We start from the raw sequence: 26,557 nt of genomic DNA, 5'->3' as shown, positions 1-26,557 counted from the left end.
AGACTCTACCATTCCTTTACTTGGGAGTGAGTGGACCCCCCAGTTTCCCTTCATTCTTTCCAGAGTATTGGGTCTCCTATATGACTTCCAGGCTAAACATGAGTCCTGGTAATGGGGCGAAAAAGGATGTGCTTGCTTTACAGACTCGCCAAGGAGCCCCGCCTCTTACCTTCTTCGCGGGTTTGCATGAAGTTGGTGATGATACTGTAGACTGTGTGTCGGTCCACCTGCGGCAGGGACTTGGGGGTGGGAGAGACCGGAACTAAGTAAAGAAAGTGCTCAAAGAATACCTAAGTTGACAAAACTACTTCCTGCTTCACAATCTAAGTGGATAGTGCTCTTTATACTAGTATAAGATGAACCTAAGAAGAAATCCAGAGAAAGGCTATGGCTATTGGCCTAGCAGTTACAGCAGTTGGTCCAACAACCCAAACCTGTCTGTTTCACTTTCTTCAGGTGTGAGAGGACACAGGTCAGACATAATGGCCTGGCTCCTTCTAGCAAAGACTAGCATGTAAACACAGTCAAAGATCTGAAAAAGTTCAGGACTTAGAAGGCAGTATTTTTTTTTGCCATCTAATCCTCTTCATATATGTCAGGGCTGGAAGACAGAGAATACAAAAGTGACTGTCTTCACTCACCTGGACGTGGACTTCCTGGAAGATAGCTTTAAGCACAGAGACAGCCAGGCCTGGAGGCAGGGCCACACACAGGCTCTGGGGGAGAAGAGGAGATGTGTGAGCATGGAGGGAATTCTAGCCTTGAAGACACAATCCCAAAAGAGGTCTAATTAGTTACAGTGGGAAACACAACATCCAGGTTCAGGAAGAAGTGCAAGAGTGACAATTGTGGTCTCTTTTCTCAATCTAGTTAGTTCTCTGCAGCTCCTTCCACTTTGGTTCTGAATTCCAGTCCCCCCAAAATACTTCTACTCTCTAGACTAAAAACAGAAGTTAGCTGACACTAGTTTAGTTCCACATTTGGGCATCTGTTCCTCAGCACTTGGGAGTCTCACCCCCAAAGGACAAGGAGAGAATTCACTGGAAAAGGGCTCCTTGCAGGAGGAGTATGTAATTACACAGTACGTAATGAAAAAAGGAGAACTCACAAGTGCCCTCAAACCTTGCAGGACAGATGGGATCACAAGATGATGGTCCTTCAGCCGGTTCTCATAAAATAGGATCAGGTGTACCACTGCACAAACCAGAAATGCAGCCATTATTTTACACAGGCTCCTTCCCAAAGTCTATAAAGGCTGTTCCTGTTCGGGTTTCACTACAAACTTTCTCCTTCACTAAGAGATACGTCCCATGCCCTCCCATTTGAGGGTACCTTGATCAGTTAGGAAAATAGGTGAACATCTTTTATTATCCATTCTCACATAGGTCCATAGTTGAACCCACTTCTACCCCAGAACTTCCATTCTATAGAACCGGAGTTGGCACACTTTCTCAAAGGGCCAGACAGTAAATATCTTAGGCTTGTAGGACAAAGTATCAGTCATAACTACTCAACTCTGCTCAACTGGGCTGCTGTCATAAACAAGAGGTAAATAAATGGGTGTGGCTATAGGCTAATAAAACTTTATTTATAAAACAGGTTGTAGTTTGCCTACTATGCTATAGAAGGTAAATAAGTTGTTGGCTTTTTTCCCTTGGGACTTCAAAGCACTTGATGTTTTATTACATACTTTTCCACTCCATCTATGAAGCACTACTTTGTCCCTTTTACAGAGAGGGGAAGATACACTGAAAAAAATGTCTAAGGCTACACTTGAAATCCCAGGGCGTTCAGTCACGATTCTTATCATCTCTGCCACGTATACCAGTGAGGAATGAAGATGCTGAATTAGTAGCTCACAGATTCCTTATGTCCTCCCTTCTTTCCTCCCTCCCTGTAAAGTTGGCTTGAATAGACAAGAAAGGCCTTGGCTCAGCAATCCAGGAAGACACTCCTACTAGTGATGCCAGTACCTTCCTTCTCCAGGAGCAAGGACTGACACTGGAGTAGCACCTGTGACAGAAGCTGGATTCCTCGTGCCCGAGTTCGGGGTTCTGGATTTTCTATAGAGGACCTGGGGGAAAGTAAGGATAGAGCCTGACATAACCCTGTTTACACTTTTTTTTTTTTTAAGATTTTATTTATTTTAGAGAGAGAGTGCACACATGTCTGAGTGGGGGGAGGAGGAGCACAGGGAGAGGGAGAATGAGAGGGAGAGAATCTCAAACTAACTCCCCGCTAAGTATGGAGTCTGACATAGGGCTCGATCTCATGACCCTGAGATCATGACCTGAAAGGAAATCAAGAGTCAGACATTCAACTGACAGAGCCACCCAGGAGCCCCATGGTTTTTTTGTTTCAGTATTTTTGTTTGTTTGTTTTTTTAAGTAGGCTCCACGCTCAGCATGGAGCCCAACACAGGTCTTGAACTCACAACCCTGAGACCAAGACCTGAGCTGAGATCAAGAGTCAGATGCTCAATGGAGCCACCCAGGCGCCCTACCAAACTTTTGAAGGAATAAATATTTTGAAATTAGACACACTTACCCCTTGGGCATGGAAGCCAGCCCAGGAAGGTATTCTGTAGGTACCTAGTGTTACAGATAATAGTAAAGCCAGAGCCGAAAGAGCCAATCCTCAGATTGACCTGGCATTCATTAAAGGCTCATCTGACACCACAGCAAACAGAAGTATCCATCTCTAGGCACTGACTGGGCATCAGGCTTTACTCTTTACACGATAGTGACATTCCTCTGAAACAGAGCTTAGCAGCTACCCACAGGGCTCAACAGATGATGGGCAGCTGCAACTTCTACCAAAACAAGAGAACAGATACATTACTGTTAAGGAAAAAACGCTGAGAGCAACCAAGGTCTTAGGGGAAAAAATTTTTTTGCAACTGGAAGTTTATAGAGTAAGATGGTCAGAATAAAGGTTTTAACTATTTAGGATTACTGAATGGGAAAACCTGGACCGAAGCAATAAGGTGACTTATCTTAAAATAGGTTTTATAGAGATTACATTTAAACATACTAGAAGAAATCTAAGCAAGTAAATGTATGAAATAGAAGAATTCTGAAGGAGAGCTGACCAGGACATTTGACTGAAATCTCAAGGATAAGGGTATCTATAACTACGGGTAAAGGGGCAAAAATAAAATCACCCTTGACAGGATCCCTAAAATAGGATCTTGTAGAAAGGACCCCTGTTCAGAAGTAGAAAACTGTGGGAGTTTAAAAATGGACCTAGGCACACAAATGCTCATAGCAGCATAATTCAGAATACCCCAAATTTGGAAACAACCCATAACCACACCTGATGAACTGCTGAACAAAATGTGGTATATTCATATAACAGATTATTTTTCAGCAAGAAATGAAGTACTGACAAGAGCTACAACAGGGATAAACTTTGAAAACATTATGCCAAGTCAGAGTAGCCAGTCACAAAGGTTACACGTTGTATGATTCTGTTTATATGAAATTTCCAAAACTGGCAAATCCACAGAGGTAGAAAGTAAATTAGTGGTTGCCAGGGGCTGAGAAGAGGAGGGAACAGTGACTGATAATGGGCATGGGGTTTCTTTTTGAGGTAATGAAAATGTTCTAAAATTGACTGAAGTAAGGGTTGCACAAATCTGTGAATACACAAAAAAATGATGAACTTTATGATATATGAATTATATATATCATATATAAAAATTGATTATGCATTACATATCTGAATTACATATATCATATATACATAAAGCTGTTATTTTTTAAAAAAATGGACCAAGGCCACATGTGTAGAAAGGGCAAATGGTCTCTTATGTGGGAGAGATGCATAATAGTGACCTACATTCCACCTCACCCTCCTAATTCTCTAGTTTTCTGCTTCAGAAGACAAGCTGCCTGTGACAGTTAACAACCTTTGCAAACAAGACTTGTCAATTTAGGTGGTCTACCAAGTATAAAATAGGAGAAAAGCAGGCATCAGACTACAAGCACATACTTCCGCTGGTGCTTGGATATCTGGTTTTAATACTGACTTTCCAGCTGTTTCCCCAAGTCTTTTCCTATAGTGAAAATCTGGTGCAAGGTCAGCTTCCTGGCAACTACCCAGGCAGAGCCCACGAGCAGGTCTGAGTCAGAGGCAGGCTGACCAGAATCCCATGGGGGCAGGTGGGTCTTTAAGAAGCACAGGAGGAATCCCAGCTCTAATTAACAGTTGATGGCCTTCAACCACCCATCTCACCCCACACCTGTGGGCTGATCCAGGCACTTCCAACACTTCCTTAGGGACTTTAGTCAGGTGGCATGAAACTTATTTCAGGACAAACACAGGCTTAGACCTCGGTATTGATATGAAAGCAGGGTGCTGGGCTACAGCAGGAGAAATTCAGGATCGGTTAAGGAAAGCAGCAGTGTACAAAATAACCTTTTCAGAGTGCACAGGCAGGGTTAGAGAAGGGTGCTCAACAACAGAGGCTCTTACCCAAGGGCTTCCACCACTTGTAATACTGTATAGCTCCCAGATTTCACATCTAGAAGAAACAAAAGAAACAAAAGAAAAAAAACATGAAAAAACATGAAAAAACAAAACCTAGTCCTAGGGTTCAAAGGCTCTAATTACCAATGTTCTGCCTACCTTGGGGCCCACTGTGCTTGCCAAGAGCCCCTTCTACATGAGAGGTAACCAATGTTTCTGCCTACCCTAGGGTTTGTACCTTGGGGCCCACTGTGCTTGCCAAGAGCCCCTTCTACATGAGAGGTATTACTACAACACTTCCAACGTGCTACTTCAACTGTAAAAATTGAAAAGGGTTACACACATATTATTTGTAGATAATATGACTGTATACCTTGAAAATCCAAGAAAAATAATTGAAGAAATAATACAAGTAAAATAATTCAATAGGGTGGCTGGGTACAAAATTAATATTATGAAATTAAGAACCCTCACATATACATATATACACACAATACCCTGTAAAATGATCTAGAGGGAAAAAGATCCTGTATGTGATAGCAAAAAAAAAAGGGGGGGGGGAAGCAGGGGGAGAGAAAAATACCCGTATATAAACTTAACGAAAAAATATGAAGATCTGAATAGTGAAAACTTTAAAGTATCAGTGAGGATTCACAAAAGAAAATTCGAACGAATAGAAAGGCATGTTGTATTTGTGAAAGACTCCAAGATGACATACCTCCCAAAATAATTTTAAAATAATTTTGGTAAAAATACCAGTAGAAGTTTTATTTTGGGAGGAACTAGATAAGCTTACTCTAAAGTTAAACTGCAAAAAATAACATATAATTAGGCAAATTCTGAAAAAGAGTAATGGGGGAAGGAGGGAAGATGGACACTTCAGATATTAAAAAATTGTTATGAAGTCACAATAACTAGGGGTGCCTGGGTGGCGCAGTCGTTAAGCGTCTGCCTTAGGCTCAGGGTGTGATCCCAGCGTTCTGGGATCGAGCCCCACATCAGGCTTCTCCGCTGGAGACTGCTTCCTCCTCTCCCACTCCCCCTGCTTGTGTTCCCTCTCTCGCTGCCTCTGTCAAATTAAAAAAAAAATAGTCACAATAACTAAATTAGTGTGTACTTTTTGTGTGTAATTTTGAATATACTTGAAGATTTCTAGAATAAAAGTAAAAAACAAAAAACAAGCAGTATAGTATGAGTTCATATTTAAACAAAGAAATCGATGGTACAGAAATAGAATAGAAAGTCCAGAAAGAGAGTGAATATGAGAATATGACTTTTTCCTATTTCAATTCTATTCAATCCTATTTCAATTAATGGGAAAAACACAGACTATTCAATAAACAGTGTTGGAATGATTGGGTAAATATTTGGAAAAAAAATCTTGGCTCTGAATCATTCATCAAAGTAAACTTTTCAAATGGAGTAAAGAAAAAGACATGAGAAAATTCCTAAGTATAACATAAAATTCAGAAGCTATTAAAAAAAAGGATGGGTTAAAGTCAACTACATTTTTAAAAAGTGCATTTTCAGCCCAAAAACAAACAAAAATATATCATAAAACCAACTGGGCAAACATATTTGTAATTCTTATAACAAAGGGCTTTTTTGACAATATAGAAAGAGCTCCTACAAATCAATGAGAAAAAGATCAACAAAGAGATGAATGAATAAAAAAGATGTGGTATATATCTACACAACGAAATACTACTAAGCCATCAAAAAATGAAATCTTGCCATTTGCAATGACGTGGATGCAATTAGAAGGTATTATGCTAAGCAAAATAAGTCAATCAGAGAAAGACAATTATATGATTTCACTCATTTGCCGAATTTAAGAAACAAAACAGAGGAGCATAGGGGAAGGGAGGAAAAAATAAAACAAAATGAAATCAGACAGGGAGATAAACATAAAAGACTCTTAATCATAGGAAACAAACTGAGAGAGGGTGCCTGGGTGCTCAGTGGGTTAAGTACCTGCCTTCTGATCAGGTCATCATCTCAGGGTCCTGGAATTGAGCCCTCGTAGGACTCCCTGCTCAGTGGGGAGTGTGCTTGTCCCTCTCCCTCTGCCCCACTCCCCAGCTCATGCTCCATCTCAAATAAATAAATAAAATCTTAAAAAAAAAAAAAAAAAAGAAACCAACTGAGGGTTGCTGGAGGGGAGAGGGGTGGGGGGAGGGGGTGATGGGTATTAGGGAGGGCATGTGATATAATGGGCACTCAGTGTTACATACCCAGTGAATATGAATCACTGAACTCTACCTTTGAAACTAATACACCGTATGTTAATTAATTGAAATTTAATTTAAAAAAAAGAACAAGGAATTTAAAAATGGACAAAACCAAAAAATGAACAAGCATTCTACAGAAGATACCCATATTCACCATAGAAACGCAAATTAAACTATATAAAAACTTTGTTTTTAACATACTAGATTGGCAACGATAAATAAATCTTTGTAACACACCTATGTTTGGTGATAGTATGCAGAAATAGGCACTCTTATACATTGTAGGTAGAGTATAAATTGGCACAATCCCTTTATGGAAGGCGATTTGACAATGTCTTTAATAAAAATCACAAGTGTACATATGCTTTAATCCAGAGACTCTTCTCAAAATTTATCCCATTTACTTGTAAAAGTGCAAAATAATGCATGTACAAGATTATTAACTACAGTTATTTATAACAGCAAATGACTTTCAACAACAAATGGCCATCAATAAGAAACCAGTTAAATAGGGGTGCTTGGGTGGCTCAGTTGGTTGAGCAGACGTCTGCCTTCAGCTCAGTCATAATCCCGGAGTCCCAGGACTGAGCCCCACGTCAGGCTCCCTGCTCAGCGGAGAGTCTGCTTCTCCCTCTGCCCCTCACCCTGCTCATGTCCTTCCTCGCTCACTCTCTCTCAAATAAATAAATAAATAAATAATCTTGAAAGTAAGGAAGGAAAGGAAAGGAAAGAAAAAAGAAAAGAAAAGAAAAGAAACCACTTAAATAAATTACGGTATATCATACAATGGAATTCTCTGCAGCCACTTAGAAAAAAAATGTACAAGAGACTCAATGTGTGTGCCCGCACACACTGATACTGGGACATGATAAAGTAGGGCAGTATACATAACTAGTATATATACTGCTAAGTGCACAGCATTGTTTTTAATGGGAGGGAGGGTTGTTTCAATTTGCCTTCATTCATTTAGAAAATAAAAGCAACTAGTAATATTGGTTGTCTCCAAGGAGGGACACTGGATAGCTAGGGAGTTGAAAGGTTAAGTTTTTTTAAAAACAAGATGTTTTATTTTGTAATAATTTTAGAGTTAGAGACTAGCATTGGTATATGACCATTAAACTCTAGGCTGTATTTAGATTTTACCATTTTTCCACTAATGTCATTTTTGTCTCAGGATCCAGTTAAGGATACCACATCGCAATCAGCCATCGTAAATCCTTGGTCTCCTCTGATCTGTGAAAGTTTCTCAGTCTTGTTCTTTATGACCTTGATATCCCAAAGAAGTACTTTATAGAATGTCCCTCAATTTGGGTGTGCTGGATGTTTTCCTCAGGTTTAGACTGGGATCATGGGTTTTGAGAAGAACAGCACAGAGGTGAAGTGCCCTTCTCATCTTACCATACCACCCCAGGGGTACAAGATATCAACAGGACTTACTTATTATTGGTGACTTTAACTGTGATCACTTGGTCAAGGTAGTGTCAGCCGGGTCTCTGCACTATATAGTTATTATTTTTCCTTTCTCATACTCTCTTCTTTGGAAGGGAGTCACTTAGCCCCACTTATACTCAAGGGGGAAGCAGAAGTTAAGCTCCACTTCCTTTTAAAAAGAGGAGTATTTATATACCTACCTATATTATGTGGAATTATTCTGTAAGGAAGATTCTTTTCTTCTCCCCGTTTATTTATTCATTTATTTTACATCAGCAAAGACTCATGTATATTTATTTTACACCTCAGGTTATAATCCAATACGAGGTTATTTTGCTGTTCAAATTGTTCTACCTTTAGCCATGGGGAGCTTTTTTAGGTTGTCTCTTGTCCCATCCTTTTATTCATTTCTTTTTATAAAGTTTTACTGGAACACAGCCATCCCATTATTATTTTTTTTTAAGTAATCTCTGCACCTAGTGTGGGGCTTGAATTCATGACCCCAAGATCAAGAGTCACATACTCTACCAACTGAGCCAGCCAGGCGCCCCATCATTTTATTTTTTAAGTACTTTCTTACTTTTTTAGCACTACAAAATACTATTAGCTCATCCTGTAATTTCTTTGTCTCAGCTGTAGAATTCGCCTTTTCTCCAAGAAGCCTTGGTTCCTTTTATTGGAGAAAGGTATTACAAACCAAGATCTGGGTGTGGTTGTGCTTGTTGCTATTGGGGTACCAATGCTCCTAGGCCCTCCTTAGCAGAGAGAGCTGGGAAATATATGTATGTATTAACCCATGTTTACATACGTATCTTTCATTATTTTTCTATCCATATATACTAAAGTAAACATAAAATCATATTAAAGTTTCCAGCTCTAATCCAGGACCACAGGGTCCATTCTAGCCTCCCCCCTTACTTGTTTGTTTTTTATGTTATTTGTGATTTGTTTCTCTGACAGTGAGAAATCTGGTTCCTATTATCTACCATTTATTAGTTTTCCAACCCTAGTATACCTATAAATTACTTTCAGAATTGTCAACCTCTGTGAGAAACAGATTTAGAAGTGGAGTGCAGCATCTGTCTTTAGTCTTATAGTTTCCAGACAAAATATTGTTTTAGCGAGTCACTTAGATCAGTTCCCCCATTCCCCCACCCCCTGCCTTCAGTGACAGCACATCATATACTAGTAATACAGTAGATTCATTTGTCACAATCTGCATTCCACCTTGAGATAGAAGGGAGACTTTTCTATGTATCCTTTTGTATCTTTTAAATTTGTAACATGTAAATATATTACTTTTTTTAAAAAAGATTTTATTTATTTATTCGAGAGAGAGAGAACGTGAGGGTGAGAGAGAGAGAGCGAGAGCAAGCATGAGCAGGGAGAGGGGCAGAGGGAGAAGCAGACTCCCCACTGAGCAGGGAGCCTGATGCAGGCCCCGTCTCAGGACCCCAGGATGATAACCTGAGCTGAAGGCAGATGCTTAACCGACTGAGCCACCCAGAAGCCCGATGTTACTTATTTTTTAAAATAAGCTCCAGCATGGAGCCCAATGTGGGGTTTGAACTCACGACCCTGAGATCAAGACCTGAGCTTAGATCAAGAGTCAGACGCTTAACCAACTGACCTACCCAGGCACGGCTTTAAAATACATTTTTAACAGCACAATAGTAATTCACATAGATCTACCAGGACCATCTTAGGATATATTCTCGAGGAAGAAACAGAGAGTAAAAGGTTAGCAATCTTCCTAAGGGTTTGACTAACATAGAAGAGTTCTAGCTCAATAAGGTGTGGCAATCAGGGAATTACTTCCAGCAGCCTGTTCTGGGTCCCCAATCCACCTACCTCTAAATGCTGGACCTAATATGTTAGCTCTCACCAACACCAGACTTTGGCTAGAGTGGAAGGGGCTTGAGAAAACTCCTAAACTTCCAGTTCCCTTAAGTCTGTGGTCTCAGAACAAAGCTGTGAGCAGAACTGGGTAGAGGCTCACTCTGGTACTAGGGTAAGTCCAAACTGACTGAGAAAAGGAGCACTCTAGTTAGGATTCATAGCTCGTGACTGGCACCAATTTAGACATCAGGCACTCTTAGCCCTGCTCGTGCCAGGGCGTGGAAGGCCCAGCTGCTGCCCCTGCTCCTGAGAAAGAGCCAAGGGGAAAAATGTGTAGGCTGTAGGGTGGGGGAAGGGAAAACAGCCAGATTAACAGGACAAACCAAGGAACTGACAGTTGGGCTCTGTACCCAATTCCTTAATGGCAACACTGAAGTGAAGAGAGATACTCATTTCTGGGTTATACACTATAAAAGAGTATTGCACAATTTGGAAAGGTGGAAGAGGGTGTCTTTTGGAACCACTTGGCCAAATGAAGCCCAGGAAACTCTGCTGAAAACCTTTCTAAACACTAAATTTCAGTATGGCCACAGAGGTAGCAATTGTGCATAGGAAGCTATAGAGGACTGATAACTGTTACTAGTAAAGAGCATCACTGAATCATCATTCTTCTCCAGCAACACCATCGAAGTCTTTTGTGAATGCTGGGCTAGGGTCCATTGTTGGAAATACCTAAGTGCTATAAGACAAAGACCTAATAAGCCCCACTCAGTTGCCTCTAATTTTTTCATTAAAAATGATGTATAATTTACATACAGCGAAATGACCAGATATTAGCAGTATAACTTGACGAGCTTTAGCAAATGTACACCCTGAGTAATGAACACCCCAATCAAGATGTGAACTATTTCCATCACTGGGCAAAGTTCCCCCATGCCCTTGACTAGTCAATTCCCTCTCCTACAGGTTACCTCAAATTTGATAAATAAAAAAGACTTCTTCAGTATTATGAAATTGGCTGCTTTATAATTACAAATAAACACCCATTTGCATGTGATTCCTTGAATCCCAGTGTATGGGTGAACCCTCCTGGCAGAGCCTTTTGATCTGCTTACTTTTCACAAGGATCCTATCTTGAATAAATGCAGCACAAACATAAAAGACAAGTATAAAAGTAATACAAAATTAGGAAAAAATGAAGAGATGTTATTTATATTAGCTCTATAGCTATTACACAATAATAAATGAGAGAAAGGAAAATGATGAGTACGGTGGCAAAAAACTAGAATCAGTATTTTGAGGATGTTTTCAAAAAGGTAACTAAATCTAACGTTTTATTCTAGTTCTGTTGCATTTACCTCAGAAATGTCTTTTATTTTTTTTTTATTTATTTATTTGAGGGACAGTATATGTGCACACACGTGGGGGGGGGGCAGAGGGAGAGAGTCTCAAGGGGACTCTGCCCTGAGGGCAGACCTCAAGGTGGGACTCAATCTCAAGACCCTGAAATCAGGACCTGAGCCGAAACAGAGTCAGACACTCAACCGACTGCACCACCCAGGTGCCTCAGAAATGTCTTTTAAATATGACTCTTCCTTGGGGTGCCTGGGTGGCTCAGTCCGTTAAGTGGCTGCCTTCAGCTCAGGTCATGATCCCAGGGTCCTTCCTGAGCAGGGAGCCTACTTCTCTCTTGCCTGCCATTCTCCTTGCTTGGTGCTTGCTCTCTCCCTCTCTCTCTGTGTCAAATACATAAATAAAATCTAAAAAAAAAAAAAAAACACATTTAAGTATGACTCTTCCTTTTCATCCCTATAACCAAACTACATAGTAGCGGTCCTCTGCTCTTTTGGTGTGCTAAAAAATGTTCTGGAATTTTTAGATAGTGGTAATGGTTGTGGAACATTATGAATGTTAAAAGCCAATTAATTGTACACTTAAAATAATTAATGTGAATTTTACCTCAATTTTTAAAAAAGGCCTTTTAATTCACCCACATTCTATCTAGAATTATCTCCCTAAACTGTACAACTACTTCTCTGCCCACCAATCTCCTTTTGCTCCTTACTGCCTAAGACCTGACTCCTTGGATTGATGTCCTTCACGATTTAGCCCCCAAATCACCTCTAGTCTCACATTTCATCATGACTCCTACCATTCCGTCACATGTCCCAAAGTATCAAGGTCTTCCATATCCTTAATCCTGTAAATTTCGATTGGTTTTAAATGTCTCCTTTCGGCCCTTGTCAAAGTTCAATTCTTCAAGACACAGCTCAAATGTCAACTCTTTTTGTGAAGCCCTCCTTGATTCCCCAAATCCCTTCTGTGTTTCTCCCTAATTCTTTAACAAAATTGTGTGTATTTGTTTTCATTTATTCATTTAACATTTATTAAGCACCTATTATAAATCAGGCACTGGGTTAGGCCTGGAGACAGAAATACAGACAGGGAGCTCTTAAGGAGTCCAGTCTGTTGGAGCAGAAAGACATTTAAAACAATCACAGCATTAACAAGCTCAGTGTTACCATAGTGATATAAACAGACTTAGTTAGCATAAGAAAGGAGTAAACTTCCTGGGTTTATGAACCATCCATCACTAACTTTAAGTGATTCATTCTCTTAACACTGTAAATTCTCCCAAACAAAAAATACCTGAATATCTGGAAGTATCGTTAATTATGCATTTGGACTCCTGGGATAAAAGAAGCTAATAAGGAGTTAATTCTCCTAAAGGTAGTCCCACTGGCATTAAGGAAAAACAAGCATAAGTTCCTTTCCCTACATAAGTAGACCTAAGTTTTTCCAGTGTGTCCAAGATTTACTCTAAAAATGGACGTACCAGCACCTCCTAACTACCCACACTTCCCTCAGCAGGGCACCAGTTCATGTGGAACACTGAGGAGTCATCAAAGAAGTATTTATATGAGACTGACAGAATGCACAATCAGACCTCTGTCTGATGGAGTTGCGGCCTCTTGAGAATCTGGAGGAGCAGCCAATGGAGGAAGGGGGAAGGATGTGAAGGAGCAGGAGAAAGAAAAATCCCAATCAGGACTCAGTTCTAATCAAGCTCTCAAAATGCCTTTTCTGTTGAGGATGTCACAGACATTTCACAGAATTATTTTATTGTTGTTGAACAATCTTTTGGTTTCAGGAATAGTGGTCTCCCACTAAAGTGGAAAAATACAATAAAGACCAAAATGAAGGAAAACCCAAATAACTGAAAGGAAGAAAATTTATATCCATCAACATGTCCAAACCTCACACTCTTCAAAATCAGTTTCCTTCCCAACCTCCACTTTTGGACAAAGGACTTCTCTTTTGCTCATCCTCAGGCTCAAAACCTTGGGGTCATCTTGGAGTCCTTCTTCTTCAAGCCCTGTAACTAGTTAGGCCTCAAATTCCACAGATTCTTCCTTCAAAGTCTCTCATTCCGTTCACTTACATGGTTTTTTACTGCATACTTAGTTATGCTAGTCTCCAGGAGACTCCAGTGGTAGGCATAGGACAGGATGTGGAGAGATATACAGAAATAGCTACTAAACATGTCTTTTAATAAGTGAGGGGTTATGAACAAGTCTACTTAAAGTGCTAATAAATGAGTGGTTGAGAAATAAATACCACAAAGATTTTGAAGTGTGAGATGATGTCTGGCTGGAGTAATCAGGAAACACTTGGAGGGCAGGCAGTGAGCACTCAAGCTGGGCCTTGAATCTGAGGTCTAACTTGGATGAGATGGAGCTAGTGAAAGGAACTGGGAATGAAAGCACTCAGGGAATAGCAAATCCAGGCAGCCGCCCGGAACTAAAGGTCCAGGAGGGACTGCTAAGAATGAGGGCTGGGGCCAGGTAGTGGCAACCTTTGAATGCTAGGATGAAAAGTCTTTAACTGTAGGGTGCCTGGGTGGCTAGTTGGTTAAGCATCTGACTCTTGGTTTCGGCTCAGGTCATGACCTCGGGGTCCCTGCTCAGTCAAGTCTGCTTGTCTCTCTCCCTCTGCTCCTTCCCCTACTCTCTCTGGAATAAGTAAAACCTTTTTTTAAAAAATTATTTATTTATTTATTTATTTATTTATTTATTTATTTGACAGAGAGAGAGAGAGAGCCAGAGAGCATGGGGGGGGGGGGAAGGCAGAGGGAGGAGAAGCAGGCACCCCTAAATAAAATCTTTTAAAAAAAGGGGGCACCTGGGTGGCTCAGCCAGTTAAGCATCTGCCTTTGGCCCAGGTCAGGATCCATCCAGCCCCAAGATGGGCTCCTTGCTCACGGGGGAGCCTGCTTCTCCTTCTCCCTCTGCCTGCCACTCTGGCTGCTTCAGGCCCAGGTGCTCTCTCTGTCAAATAAATAGATTTAAAAAAAAAAAAAAAAAGCATTTAACCCTTAGCCTACCAGGCTATTTCTTTTCCATCATTTGTACCTTTACATCTGACACCTACTTTCTTCAAGAACTCCAGTGCAAAGGTACAAAACAAAGTGGGTGATAGCTGCCTGATAGAAGGGTGTTCCTTCTGCATTTACAATTTGTAGGACAGGCTGCTGCTGTGAGTGGGTGAATAGAAAGCTGGTCCCTTTAGTGCTAACAAAACTAGACTCAGGCTGGATTAGAATGCTTCAAAACCCTTGTCAGCCTTCAAAACCTTAACTAGGGCTGTGATCTCAGATTGAGAATACCAATTTAATCCTTCTTAAATTTGCTTTCATTATATGACTCCCTTGCTGAAGGATCTACAATGATTTCTATTACCTATAATAGGTCATTCAAATCCCTCTGCCTGGAATCCAAGGTTATGCATAATCCAACCCCACCAAACCTTTTCCACTTTATGTTACTACCAACCTCCTTTCCTAGTCAGGAGGGCTAAAATACAACAGGGCTAGTGTTACAGTCTTAGTTGAGCTGAGTTACATTTAAACTAGACAACAGTTTAGGCCATTTTTTCCAGGCATAAAAAAATATAAATTTATTTATAAGATTGGCAGTCCTTATCCATGCTGTCTTCTCGAGTGTGTTTTGAATATGAAAAATCCAGAATTACTGTGTTCATAATGTATAAATGTGAAGGAATAGTTACAAATGGCACTGCTGTAACAGTAGGGGGTAGACGTAAGCATTTTTCAAAATCAGTGAATGTTACACTTAAGATTGTACACTTCATTGAATATAAACTATACACCAAAATAAACTATAAACAACCTCTAGTTAATAATATGCCTACCAAAGTATTTAGGAGGAAGTGTACTGATATCCACAATTTAAATAGATGGAAAGATACCTGACAAAGCAAGTTATATTAAAATGTTAATGGTAGTTTAGGTGGTGTGTGTAGGTGTGCCTGTTATGAAATTCTCTCCTGTATGTTTGAAATTTTTCATAATAAAACATTGGGAAAACATACTATACTTTATAAAACTGTAAAAAGTTAAAATTTGGTGGAATGACAGCATCAGGCTTTTGCTCTTTTTTTGTTTTTTTTAAAGATTTTTTATTTATTTATTTGATGGAGAGAGAGACAGCCAGCGAGAGAGGGAACACAGGCAAGGGGGGTGGGAGAGGAAGAAGCAGCCTCCCAGAGGAGGAGCCTGATGTGGGGCTCGATCCTGGGACCCTGGGATCACCCACCCAGGCGCCCCAGGCTTCTGCTCTTTGCTGCTTCCTCGCCACTTTGCAAAACCCCCATCTAGCCCCTTTTAAGGTGTGCTAATACTGTTTGCAGGGCTGTCTTTCCCACCACAGTATAAGCTCCTGGTGGGCATAGATCTAGTCTAATCTGTATTTATATTCCTATTGCTTTGTATCATGTTTGGAGAATAATATGTGTTCAATAATGGTGGGATGACTGAATGAAAGTATAACTGCTAAGGACCAAAGTATCGGGGCGCTTGGGTGGCTCAGTCATTAAGCATCTGCATTCGGCTCAGAGCGTGATCCCAGGGTTCTGGGATGGAGCCCCACATGGGGCTCCCTGCTCAGCTGGGAGCCTGTTTCTTCCTCTCCCATTCCCCCTGCTTGTGTTCCCTCTCTCGCTGGCTGTCTCCCTCTGTCGAATAAATAAATAAAATCTTAAAAAAAAACAAACCCACAAAGTATTATACTTTCTCACAGACTCATTTCATTCATTTCTCACATATTCTAAAAGTTAATATGTCCAAGTTTCAAGAGAAATGTCTTTTGCTTTTTCCCAAGCACCAAAACTTCCAAAAATAGACAAACTCATTTGCATTCACGAATTTGGTATTCCATTACTTAAACAAATCTGAAGGACTGCTAACACTCAACTTTTCAGATTTTTTTTTTCCTAAAAGAGTGAAATCTATGACTCCCAAGGAAATCTGGAATTCGTTTTATTCAAATCTTAGACAAGCTGTGAGAACTAAGAGATCCCTGAACCGGTCAAAAGCAGGAAACTGGAGATCTGGCGAAAATAAAAAAACAAACATCACATAAAAAAGTCATGAAGCAAATTAATCAAGAACTTTACCAAGAAACGGAAGGAAAGTCTTAAGGAGCATACGCGGAATATCTCAAACTGCCCCCCCAGACTGGCTTCTTCCCTCCTCTCTCCTATGACAGCCAGTCAGAGATCGCGCCGCGCGGCCACTCCCAACATGCCACGCGACTAGAGCTGATGCCGCCGAAGATGCTGCTTCTCACGTCAACCTCCGCCAAACAACGTGGTTTAGCGGCGGGAGTACCAGATTCTGGACTGGAGGACCTGGCTCTGAGTCCCAGCTGCCCCCCCGCCTGATGTGCGAGTCTCTTGCCCTCTCCCGGCTTCAGTTTCCTCACCTGTGACTCGGTAATGACTCTCTAATCCCCGCTGGCGCACAGAGTGACTATCTACTAACACGAGGGGCGTAAAAGCGCTTTAAGGAAGATGCAAGCGACTCTCAATTTGTTACGGCTCTTAAGCACGCGGTGCTCACAACAAGCCCCAGACCAATCTCTCAAAGTCACCGCTGTCCCTCACTCCCTTCCCGCCCGGCGGCTGTACTGAGGCCGCTCCCTCTTGTCGGTCCCATGCGGAAGCCGCGCGGCGCCGTCTGCCGTACCTGCAGCCACTTGGTCAGCGGGGCCCTCCTGCTGACCCATGACGAAGTCGTGCACGAGGCCCCACAGGGCGCCCGTAGGCGCCACCGCCTCCAGAGCGGCGGCGGCGGCCATGACGCGATCTAGAGACCGTGGGAGGGGAAGTGGGCGGTGGCACGGGACGGGCCTCTGAGCGCACGCGCCTCCTGAGCCAATCGCCTGGCCAAGGTTAAAGGGGCGGGGCGCTCCCTGGATCACGTGCCTGCCGGCTCCTGGCCAGGCGGTTCCAGGGAGGGATGGGACGGTCCCTCCCTGAGGGGCGGGGCTTGGAGTCGGGGCGGTGGCGCGGGCAGGGAAGACCGCTGCTGGGCACGCAGCCGGGGGCCATTGAGGGCGAATAATTCCCGGCCCCGCTACCCGGGAGACGGGTGGCGGGGCGGGCACCTGGCTGGGTGGGGCCAAGGGGCGGTACACACCCTGGGGGAAGCCAATGAGAAAATCAGGCCTGGCCCGAGGGGGCGGTGCCGTCGGTCACATGCGCACCTGGGGCGGGCGGCGGCGGATGCGCGGGCACCGCGAGCCGGCGGCAGGGAGCGGGGCCGGGCTGGGGCGGGGTTAGGCAGGTGAGTGACAGGCTCCGGGGGGCCGGCCCCAGCTGGGAGCCCAGAGCGAGCAGGGAGTAGCTGCGGCGGTGCCCGCCCCCTCTCTCCGCCACTCCAGCGGAGCTGGTCTCCGGCCGGGCACCGTCGCGGGCCCCCCTGGCCCGGCCACCTGGGACTGTGCTGGGGAATCGGCCACCTCCCTCTCTCCCCTCGCCCGCAAAGTTTGTGGCAAAGCCGGCGCCCGGGCAGAGCGCGCCCCCGGGGGGAGATCGAGGAGCGCCCGATGCCGGGAGGCAGGAGCCGTTGACCCGGGACGTCGCGGTCAGGGGCAGGAGCGCGAAGCAGCCGACAAGCCCGCCGCCTCCGGTGCATGGGGCCCGGCTAAAGAGCCAGCATGGGCAACTGCGTGGGGAGACAGCGCCGGGAGAGGCCGGCCGCCCCGGGACACCCCCGCAAGCGAGCAGGTAACGATGAGGGAGGGAGCAGGGCCACGGGCGCCTCGCCAGTTGTCCCCCTCCTCGCCCAAGCCCTGGGCTTCCCGAGCTACCTCCCACGGCTCCTGGCGCCTGGGTTTCCCAGATGGCTGCTCCGGAGCCAGACGGGGGCCCGCTCCCCAGCCCTGGTGGCCGGGGGAGCCGAGTTGGGACAACTGCGAGCGCTGACCCGGCTGCGAGCCCAACTCGCTCCAACTGGGAAGCTCCTAGTGGGGGTGGGGGCGGGGGCAGGAAATGTTTGCAGACCGCAGCGGGGCCGGCGGAGGGGAGGGGGCCCGGGACCGGGGCGCCGCTGGCCTGGCAGCCGGGTCGGGGTCGGAGGCTGGCCCGTCGGGGCACGACGCGGGCGGCCAGTCTTCCCCAGAACTCGGAGTGAGCGAGAACTGTCGCTCTTCCAGAGACTGTCTGTGTCATTATCGGGCTGCAGATCGTGTCTGCCGGAATCCAACTGGCAAAAGCAGCGCAGGACTCTGGGAAAGAAATCTTTATTTTTCCCGCAGGGCTTTTTAGAGCCTCCCGGCTGTCTGAAGTCTAGAAAAGGTGGGGTGTGGGGTGGGAATCGCGCTCGGGTTTGTTGGGATCCTTCCCAGCCTTGGGGATGGGATCTGCTCCCTGGTGATCGGCGAGGGCCGGGCAGCGCCTTCTCACTTTCTTGGTACACTCCTCCTATACTGGCGCTTCGCCCTGGTAGGAGGTCTGGCGTTCGTTTCCCCGGGTCTTGTACTCACTTCCTTCTCTGAGGGTGTTGCAAGGACCTTCTGAGAATGATAAAAATCGTATACTTTAGAGTTCAAAGGGACCTTCAAAACTTGCCTGGAGTCCAGACAGACCTAACTCCTCCTGTCTGTGTAGAAGCCCAGATCCAGAGAGGTTGAACAACTTGCCCAAAGGCACACAGCTAGTTAGTAGTGCAGCTGGGGCTAGAACGCAGTCTCCGCTTACCCAATTGCCACATATCCCTTTATGTAAGAGGAGCCACAGGCATAGTTGTTAATGAAGTGGAAATTCTAGTTGGAATTTCCTGTGTCCTTTGACACTGAAGGTGTGTTGCTTGGATTGTGGAAACTGGGAAGGAAGATGAGGGGAAACGTGGGGGAAGCAGAGAAGGATGTCTGTGTGGTGAACAGGATGACTTGTGGAAGAAGAAACATGTTTTTCTGGGGGTAGAGGGACGAGGTAAACTTAACATTGAAAACATTTTGGCAACCGTGGCCATTCTGAGGAAAGTTGATTCTCAAACCCAAGGGCTTTCTTTCTTTCATTCATTCGTTTATTCGACGAATATTTATTATTTATGTGCTCCGTTCACATGATTGATTTTGTAGCATTTTTCACTGGTGACAGCCTCTCATACTTGAAACTCTTCCCCCTTCCCTTCTCCGCATTAGATTATCTGTTTGTTTGTTTGTTTGTTTTCTGATCACTGCTGCTTACCATCACATCACCTCCTAGGTGTGGGCACACCCATGGTTCAGTTTGACTTTTTTTTTTTTCTTCTCATACTCCCTCACAGAGAAATTATACTCAGTCCCACAACTCTGTCCACTGGGAACACCCGTACACTGTATCTTCGACTATTACTTGTCATACTCCAAACTCATATCAGTAAATGCCCACTGGACACGCTGAGGTAGTTATTCTTAGATTCAACACTTCTTTTTTTTTTTTTTTTAAGATTTTATTTATTTATTTAACAGAGATAGAGACAGCCAGCGAGAGAGGGAACACAGCAGGGGGAGTGGGAGAGGAAGAAGCAGGCTCATAGTGGAGGAGCCTGATGTGGGGCTCGATCCCATAACGCCCTGAGCCGAAGGCAGACGCTTAACCGCTGTGCCACCCAGGCGCCCCAGATTCCACACTTCTAAAATCAAGTTCTGCATCGCTCCCTTCCCCAGCTTCCCTTTACTCTCCCATTCTTGCAGCTGCCTAACTTTGTACTTTGAAGATGTCTCTCTGCTGACTTTCTCTGCCTCCCAGCCAGTCAGCCACTGGGACCTGCTGGTTCTTCCTTGAGAAGTTGTACAAAGCTGCTCCTTCCACTCTGCTTCACTCCCTTGTCATCTCAAGTTCAACCCACTTCCCAGGCTGAAGTTAGTTCCCCACCAAAGGCAAGTTCATCTTCAGTCATTCATCTGATACCTGCACACTGTGCCCCCCCACCCGAAGATGTTTGTTAAATTAACCTGTTTCACACCCCATAATTCTATGTTCAGGAATCTTTTTTTTTTTTAACAGAAAGTACTTTTTTAAAGTAAATTCTACACCCAGCATGGGGCTCGAACTCATAACCGCAAGATCAAGAGTTGCATGCTCTACTGACTGAGCCAGCCACATGCCCCTGTTTAGAAATCTTTTTGCACCTCTCCACTTTTGTAAGAACTTTAACTTTCAAGGCTGTTCAGTTTGGTCTAGTTCTTTTTTAAGGCGTGATTTCTTTCTCTTCCCTGAATTAAGGCCACCAGTGTTTGCTCATTGCCATTTCTTTCCCCCTTCTTATCAAGAGCCTTTCTTCCTTTCAAGGTTCGCCTCAAATCCCATATCTTTCTAGAAACACCTTGCCTGACAATTCCAACTCCCCCCCCTTCTGAGAACTCCTGCAGACACATTATGCTACTTACTTAACAATTATCTACTCCATATTATTAGTCATTTCTTTGATGTTTACAATCTTATATCAGCAACTACCCTGCAGACCTTGAAGACCTGGGTTCTGTCTTATCCTTGTGTGTCTCTCACACTCACTCATATAGCTGTACACATATACACATGCCCATGCACACACACACACACACACTCAGCACTTAGCACAATGACTTGTACAAGAGGAAGCACTCAATATTTGTTGATTTTAGAACATTAACCGGACTATATCCTAGCATCCAAATTTTTCGTGTAAACAGTTAACTGAAGTATATATATCTGCATTTCTTTACCTGCTAGTGTATCATTTTTTCGGTTCTGTAGGTCTTCCTATGAATAGCTTTATTCATAAAGTCCAAAGCCAAGGGGAACTCTGTAGGATGACAAGTTTGGTATGAGGGAAGAAATCCTTCTTAACTTCACAGTGTGCACCTGGCATTCCTGTAACATCTGCAGCTTACCCTTTGACAAAGACATAGTTTGATGTTGTAACACTAATGCCTAAAACTCCCCAGCTGCCTTGGTAACTCTTACCTTTCCTTTGCCACTGATGTAATGGGAAGAAACCATCAATAGAGAGCTAGAACCTGAATTCTAGTCCTGGGCCTGTAACTGGGTGACCCTGGGCAAGTCCTCAAACCTCTCTCGGATCACACTTCGAGTGTCTCAGAAAGGGACAGGGTTGTACAAGATCATTAGAGCTGTTTCATCATCTTCACAAAGACAACTGTTCAAAACTGCGAAGTTATTGAGTTGAAATCTTATGCCTTGTTATGTCACCCTTTGGCCTTAGTTCTGTCCTCCTAGTCACTTGGCAGGTAAAGCAGAGACACGACACCCGTTGGTCAGGCCATTTTGCGTTAGCCGAGGTTTGTGATTATCATTCTTTTTTATTTTTTAACTGTTACTCGTAATGCATCCCCAGAACTATGTTCCCCCTTAGGTACTGGGTGGTCCTTAGTATGCTTCAGAGAATACTTGGGGATTTACCCATGTGGGGGGCTCCTACCACCCGGGACATATACCCTGAGTAGATCGATACCTCTGCCTCTCCCCCAGCCACCCCAGGGAGAAAGCGAGGTGGTAGAACAGGCAAGTCTCTTGCCCAGCTCCACCCTTTGAGAATGTGGCGGGGCTGAAACCCAAATATCTGACTCTGTGATGTGCCAGGCATATCCACTTACGTTCTGGAATCTCAAGCCCGGTGTGGACAGACCCAGGGCCCTGTTTTGAGCTGGTTGGGCTTGGCGCTGTGGTTGCAAGAGAGTCTGCTTCTCATTGTGTGGGCTGCTGTGGCTATTCTTGAGGGAGTAATTGGGCAACTTCTCCATTTGCCCAGTAAATATTTACTGAGTGCCAGGTACCTTGCTGGCTGTGAACAGACATGGTCTTTGGCCACATGGAGCTTACAGTTTAGGGGTGGAGGGAGTTAATAAACATATAGCCGTGCAAATTACATGTGATCATACATGGAAATCCTGTATGATAAGACACACAATTGTGTATTGCTATACAGCTGGTGACTCGCACGTTTATAATTTCAGCCCATCCTCTTCAGCTCCAGCCTTGTATGTTCTGGTATTCACCACATGTGGCATCTAAAGGGCTTCTCAGTGTAACATGTCCAAAACAAAAGGAACCCGCACCCTCCACCCCTGCTCCTCCCAAAGTCTTCGTGTCTCAGTTAATGGTGATTTCGTCCTTCCAGTTGCCCAGGCCCCCAAAACTCTAGTCATCCCTGACACCTCCCTTTTCTCTCAATCCCACATCCATTTAATCAATCGATCCTATTGGCTTTGCCCCAAATATATCCAGAACCTGAGTCTCATCATCTGCACCGCTTTAGCCCTGGTCTAAGCTGCCGTGGGCCTCTTTACTGACCTTCCTGCTTCCTCCCTTGTCTTCCGACAGACTGTTTTCATCACAGCAGCCAGAGTGATGCTGCAAACTGTAAGTCAGATTTTGTTACTCCTTCGTTCCCTATCTCATTCAGAGTCCTTGTGTTGGCCTACAAGACACGATATGATTTCACCAGCTTACCTTTAAGCTGTCTCGTGCTCTTCATCCCCTGTTCCACCCCCTGATACCTGAATGGGTCCGTCCATTCCCTGCCTCCTCCACATCCCCTCAAATATTCCTCCTCAATCAAGCCCTTCGAGGTCATCCTTTGAAAACTCGGTCCCCTTCCCTATACTACTTGCTGTCAGCATTATCTACCCCCCTTCCCCGTTTTATTTTTCTCCATGGCAGTTACCATTATCTGGCATCGGCTGCCTCCCCTACTGCGTGCGGTCAGAGATTTTTATTTGTTTGCTCCCTGATACATAGAGCAATGCCTCGCATACAGTAGGTGCTTCATAAGTCTTTGTTGGATGAAGCTAGTGTGTGTAACAGAGTGGGAAAGGTCTATAGAAAAGCAGGAATGAGCAGACCCGATGCTCTCTCATGTGAGGTGGATATTAGGGCATGCATCTCATAAGCGGACCGAAGCTGCAACTTCCCAGTGCTGTGTTCTGTTCCTGAGCCTGGCGTCTCTCTCACCCCAGGCCTGGGTACGGTCTCAGATACCTGGGATAGAATTCCTTCCAGTTTGGGAGCCTCTTGCTAGGAGACATGGGGGCTAGAGCAGCAGAGAAGAGTCAAGTCCCCTATCAGGGTCCTAACTGGGCAATGGCACTTTCTTGACATTTTATAGCATTTATTTATTTTTGTTTTGTTTTGTTTTAATGATTTTTTATTATATTATGTTAGTCACCATACAGTACATCCCCGGTTTCCAATGTAAGGCTCGATGATTCATTAGTTGTGTATAACAATTTTATAGCATTTAAATGCATCTGAGAGTGGATCCCTCTCCCAGATACACATGGTATTTGTAGTCATGGGTTGAGGTGGTCGAATAGACTGGAAAGCAGAAAGGTGGATTCCAGGCCTCTCTCTACCGAGCAACTTGCTGAGGAATTTTTAGAATCATAGCATTTTAGAGCTGAAAGGAACTTAAAGTTTTCTTTAACCTCTTTTTCTTTTCCAGCTATTAAAAAGAGAATAAAGGTATATCTACTCCCTGCCAAGTTCACAGAAATGTGGTGCAACCTATATAAAAACTGCATGGGCTTCTTTAAGTTTTGAGTGTGTTTGGGTCAAGACATTGTGGGGAAGTACTCAAGGTCAAGTGTATTCAAACGGGAAGAGGTCTAGTCTCTCTGCCCCTTTCTTGAGTGGTGATCTTGGGCAAGTCATTCGTTTTGTGTTCAGTTGATCCTCTGTTTTAAAAAATGATAATATTTTCAGTTTACTTCAGAAAGATGTTATGGGGAATAAAATAAACTAACAGTGTTTTTAAAATCACTTCCATGACGGCGTGGTCTGTTCACATGTGAGGTCCCAGCCCAGATCCTCATCTGGCATTGATGGGAAATAAGGCCTTGGCTCTCTGCTTCTTCCTAGTTGTGTATGCGACTTTGATCTAGCTGAGCCTCAGTTTCTCAGTTCGTACAATGGGATGACTGCTACCCTGCCCACCTCCCAGAGAGGTTCTAAGAATCAAGTGAGATCCTGGATGAAAGGGGATTTTGTGAACTCATGAAGTTTCTATTATCCTAACCACAGGATTTTTACACACAAAAACCATAGCCAGTGATACTCCCCACCAGATCATTGAAGCTTACTCTTTTTTTAAAGAGCAAAACTATAAAAGAAATGTTTAAAAACTATTTTTGGATGGGAATCTTTCTGAAACGGATGATATGCTTCTAAAGTGTACCAAGCATGAATAACCTCGTCTTTGCGACTCAGGGGTGTTGAGTTCAGACCTGTATGTACAAAGCACCTGCTCAGTGGAGGTGGGGACCACAAAAGCTTCTTCTGTCCAAAGCCTTTATTTCTGAAAGAAGTGGGGTGAACTGGTGGCAAGCAGAAGGAAATTGCTGAGGGAGAGCCCATTCCACAGTGGCCCGCCTCAGGGTCCCAAGCAGCATTGGGGTGGGCAGGCTCTGATTCCTGTTCTGTTCTCTAGATGAGAACAGCGTCCTGCCTGATCAGTAATTGTGCTTATGCCGGTGTGAGGCCTCCAGGCTTCTGAGACTGCAGGGCAGGGGGCCCCAAACTAAGCGGTGTCCGGCTGCCGTGCTTTCGGGGTTTACGTTTGCACCTATGATCTGTCTTCTCCCTGGTAGCAGTCACTTCTTTTTTTTCCTTTCCCCACTTAAAGAAAATGTGGTTAGACATACATAACGTATACTCAGGTATATAGCTCTGTGCAGTAAGTACGTTCATGCTGCTGTGCAGCCGTCACTGCCACCCATCGCTGCAACTTTTTCATCCTCCCCAACGGAAACTCTGTCCCCATTAAACACAGACTCCTCATTCTTCTCTCCCCCAACCCCTAGCACCGCCATTCTGCTTCCTGTCTCTGAATTTGACCACTCTGAGCACCTTACATAAGTGGAATGAAGCAATATTTGAACTTCTGTGTTAGGCTTATTTCACTTAGCGTAGTATCTTCAAGGTTCTTCCATGATGTCGCACGTGTCAGAATTCCCTTCCTTTTTAAGGCTGAATAGCTTTCCACACTTTGTTCATTCATCTGTCCATGGACATGTGGGCTGCTTTCAGTTCTTTTGTCCATATATTCAGAAGTGGAATTGCTGGATCATATGTTCACTCTAGGTATAAGTTTTTTTTTTTAAAGATTTTATTTATTTATTTGACAGAGAGACAGCCAGCGAGAGAGGGAACACAAGCAGGGGGAGTGGGAGAGGAAGAAGCAGGCTCCCAGCGGAGGAGCCTGATGTGGGGCTCAATCCCAGAGCGCCAGGATCATGCCTTGAGCCGAAGGCAGACACCCAACGACTGTGCCACCCAGGTGCCCCTAGGTATAAGTTTTTGAGGAATTGCCCTACTGTTTTCCTCAGCGGCCGTACCATTGTACATTCCCTGCCCGCCCCCAGCAATGGACAAGGGTTCCAGATTGTCACATCCAAACCAATAATGCTTGTTATTTTCTGGTTTTTGTTTTGTTTCCTTGGTTTTTAAAATTTTATTTATTTAAAAAAATGTTTAAAGATTTTATTTATTTATTTGAGAGAAAGAGAACACAAGCAAGGGCAAAGGCAGAGGGAGAGGGAGAAGCAGACTTCCCGCTAAGCGGGGAGCCAGATGCAGGGCTCAATCCTGGGACCCCAAGATCATGACGTGAGCTGAAGGCAGATGCTTAACCGACTGAGCCACCCAGGCACCCCTGCTTGGTTTTTTAAAAATATATTTTATTTATTTATTTGAGAGAAAGAGAACACAAGCAAGGGCAAAGGCAGAGGGAGAGGGAGAAGCAGACTTCCCGCTAAGCGGGGAGCCAGATGCAGGGCTCAATCCTGGGACCCCAAGATCATGACCTGAGCCGAAGGCAGACACTTAACCGACTGAGCCACCCAGGTGCCCCTGCTTGGTTTTGATAATAGCCATCCTGTTGGGTGTGAATAACACCTGATCATAGTGGTCACTTCTTGAGATTCCATCTACAGGGCTCAGATAGCAGCCCCCCCCCCATTTCCTGGGGAAACGGATGGCTGGGATTATTAGAATTGTACCTAGAGTAAGAGTAGGTGAGCTCATAGTGAAGCCTGAGGGGCCCCCAGGGAGGGAAGTACAGGAGCTTGGGTGGGTGGATTCTGTGGCATCTTGTCTGGTCAGTCAGAATTTGGCTTGCTTCTGGGTTTCTAACTAGGTGGTCGATGGCTGGGATGGATGGATGGATGGATGGATGGATGGATGGATGGATGGATGGATGGGCGGGCTTTCCAGTTAAATGAAGCAGGTCTGTGTTATTATGA

The 26,557-nt window shown here is 44.3% G+C and overlaps 2 protein-coding genes across 4 annotated transcripts in view; one reads left to right on the top strand and one right to left on the bottom strand.

Annotated features, from left to right (window-relative positions):
• MMS19 (MMS19 homolog, cytosolic iron-sulfur assembly component) overlaps nucleotides 1–17,162 on the bottom strand; it is a 32,234-nt gene extending 15,072 nt beyond the window's left edge. For 2 of the 3 annotated variants that reach the window (XM_040623820.1, XM_040623821.1), the window contains exons 1-6: nucleotides 17,017–17,162; nucleotides 4,477–4,525; nucleotides 1,974–2,074; nucleotides 1,109–1,194; nucleotides 642–716; nucleotides 170–239 (exon numbers count right to left, since the gene is read on the bottom strand). In XM_040623820.1, the coding sequence (XP_040479754.1) occupies nucleotides 170–239; nucleotides 642–716; nucleotides 1,109–1,194; nucleotides 1,974–2,074; nucleotides 4,477–4,525; nucleotides 17,017–17,128 (493 nt within the window). In that variant the 5' untranslated portion in view covers nucleotides 17,129–17,162. Of the gene's footprint in view, nucleotides 1–169; nucleotides 240–641; nucleotides 717–1,108; nucleotides 1,195–1,973; nucleotides 2,075–4,476; nucleotides 4,526–17,016 lie in introns of those variants that run through there. The other variant, XM_040623822.1, reaches the window with a different exon arrangement.
• Nucleotides 17,163–17,597: 435 nt separating this feature from the next.
• UBTD1 (ubiquitin domain containing 1) overlaps nucleotides 17,598–26,557 on the top strand; it is a 52,258-nt gene continuing 43,298 nt past the window's right edge. The window contains exon 1 of the mRNA XM_040623825.1: nucleotides 17,598–18,059. Within this exon, the coding sequence (XP_040479759.1) occupies nucleotides 17,990–18,059 (70 nt within the window). The 5' untranslated portion in view covers nucleotides 17,598–17,989. The remainder of the gene's footprint in view (nucleotides 18,060–26,557) is intronic.

The sequence above is a fragment of the Ursus maritimus genome, unplaced genomic scaffold, assembly GCF_017311325.1.
Source record: "Ursus maritimus isolate PB19 unplaced genomic scaffold, ASM1731132v1 scaffold_7, whole genome shotgun sequence".
Lineage (NCBI taxonomy): Eukaryota > Metazoa > Chordata > Mammalia > Carnivora > Ursidae > Ursus > Ursus maritimus.
Note: the sequence above shows the minus strand (reverse complement) of the source record. Positions and strands in the feature narration are given on the sequence as shown.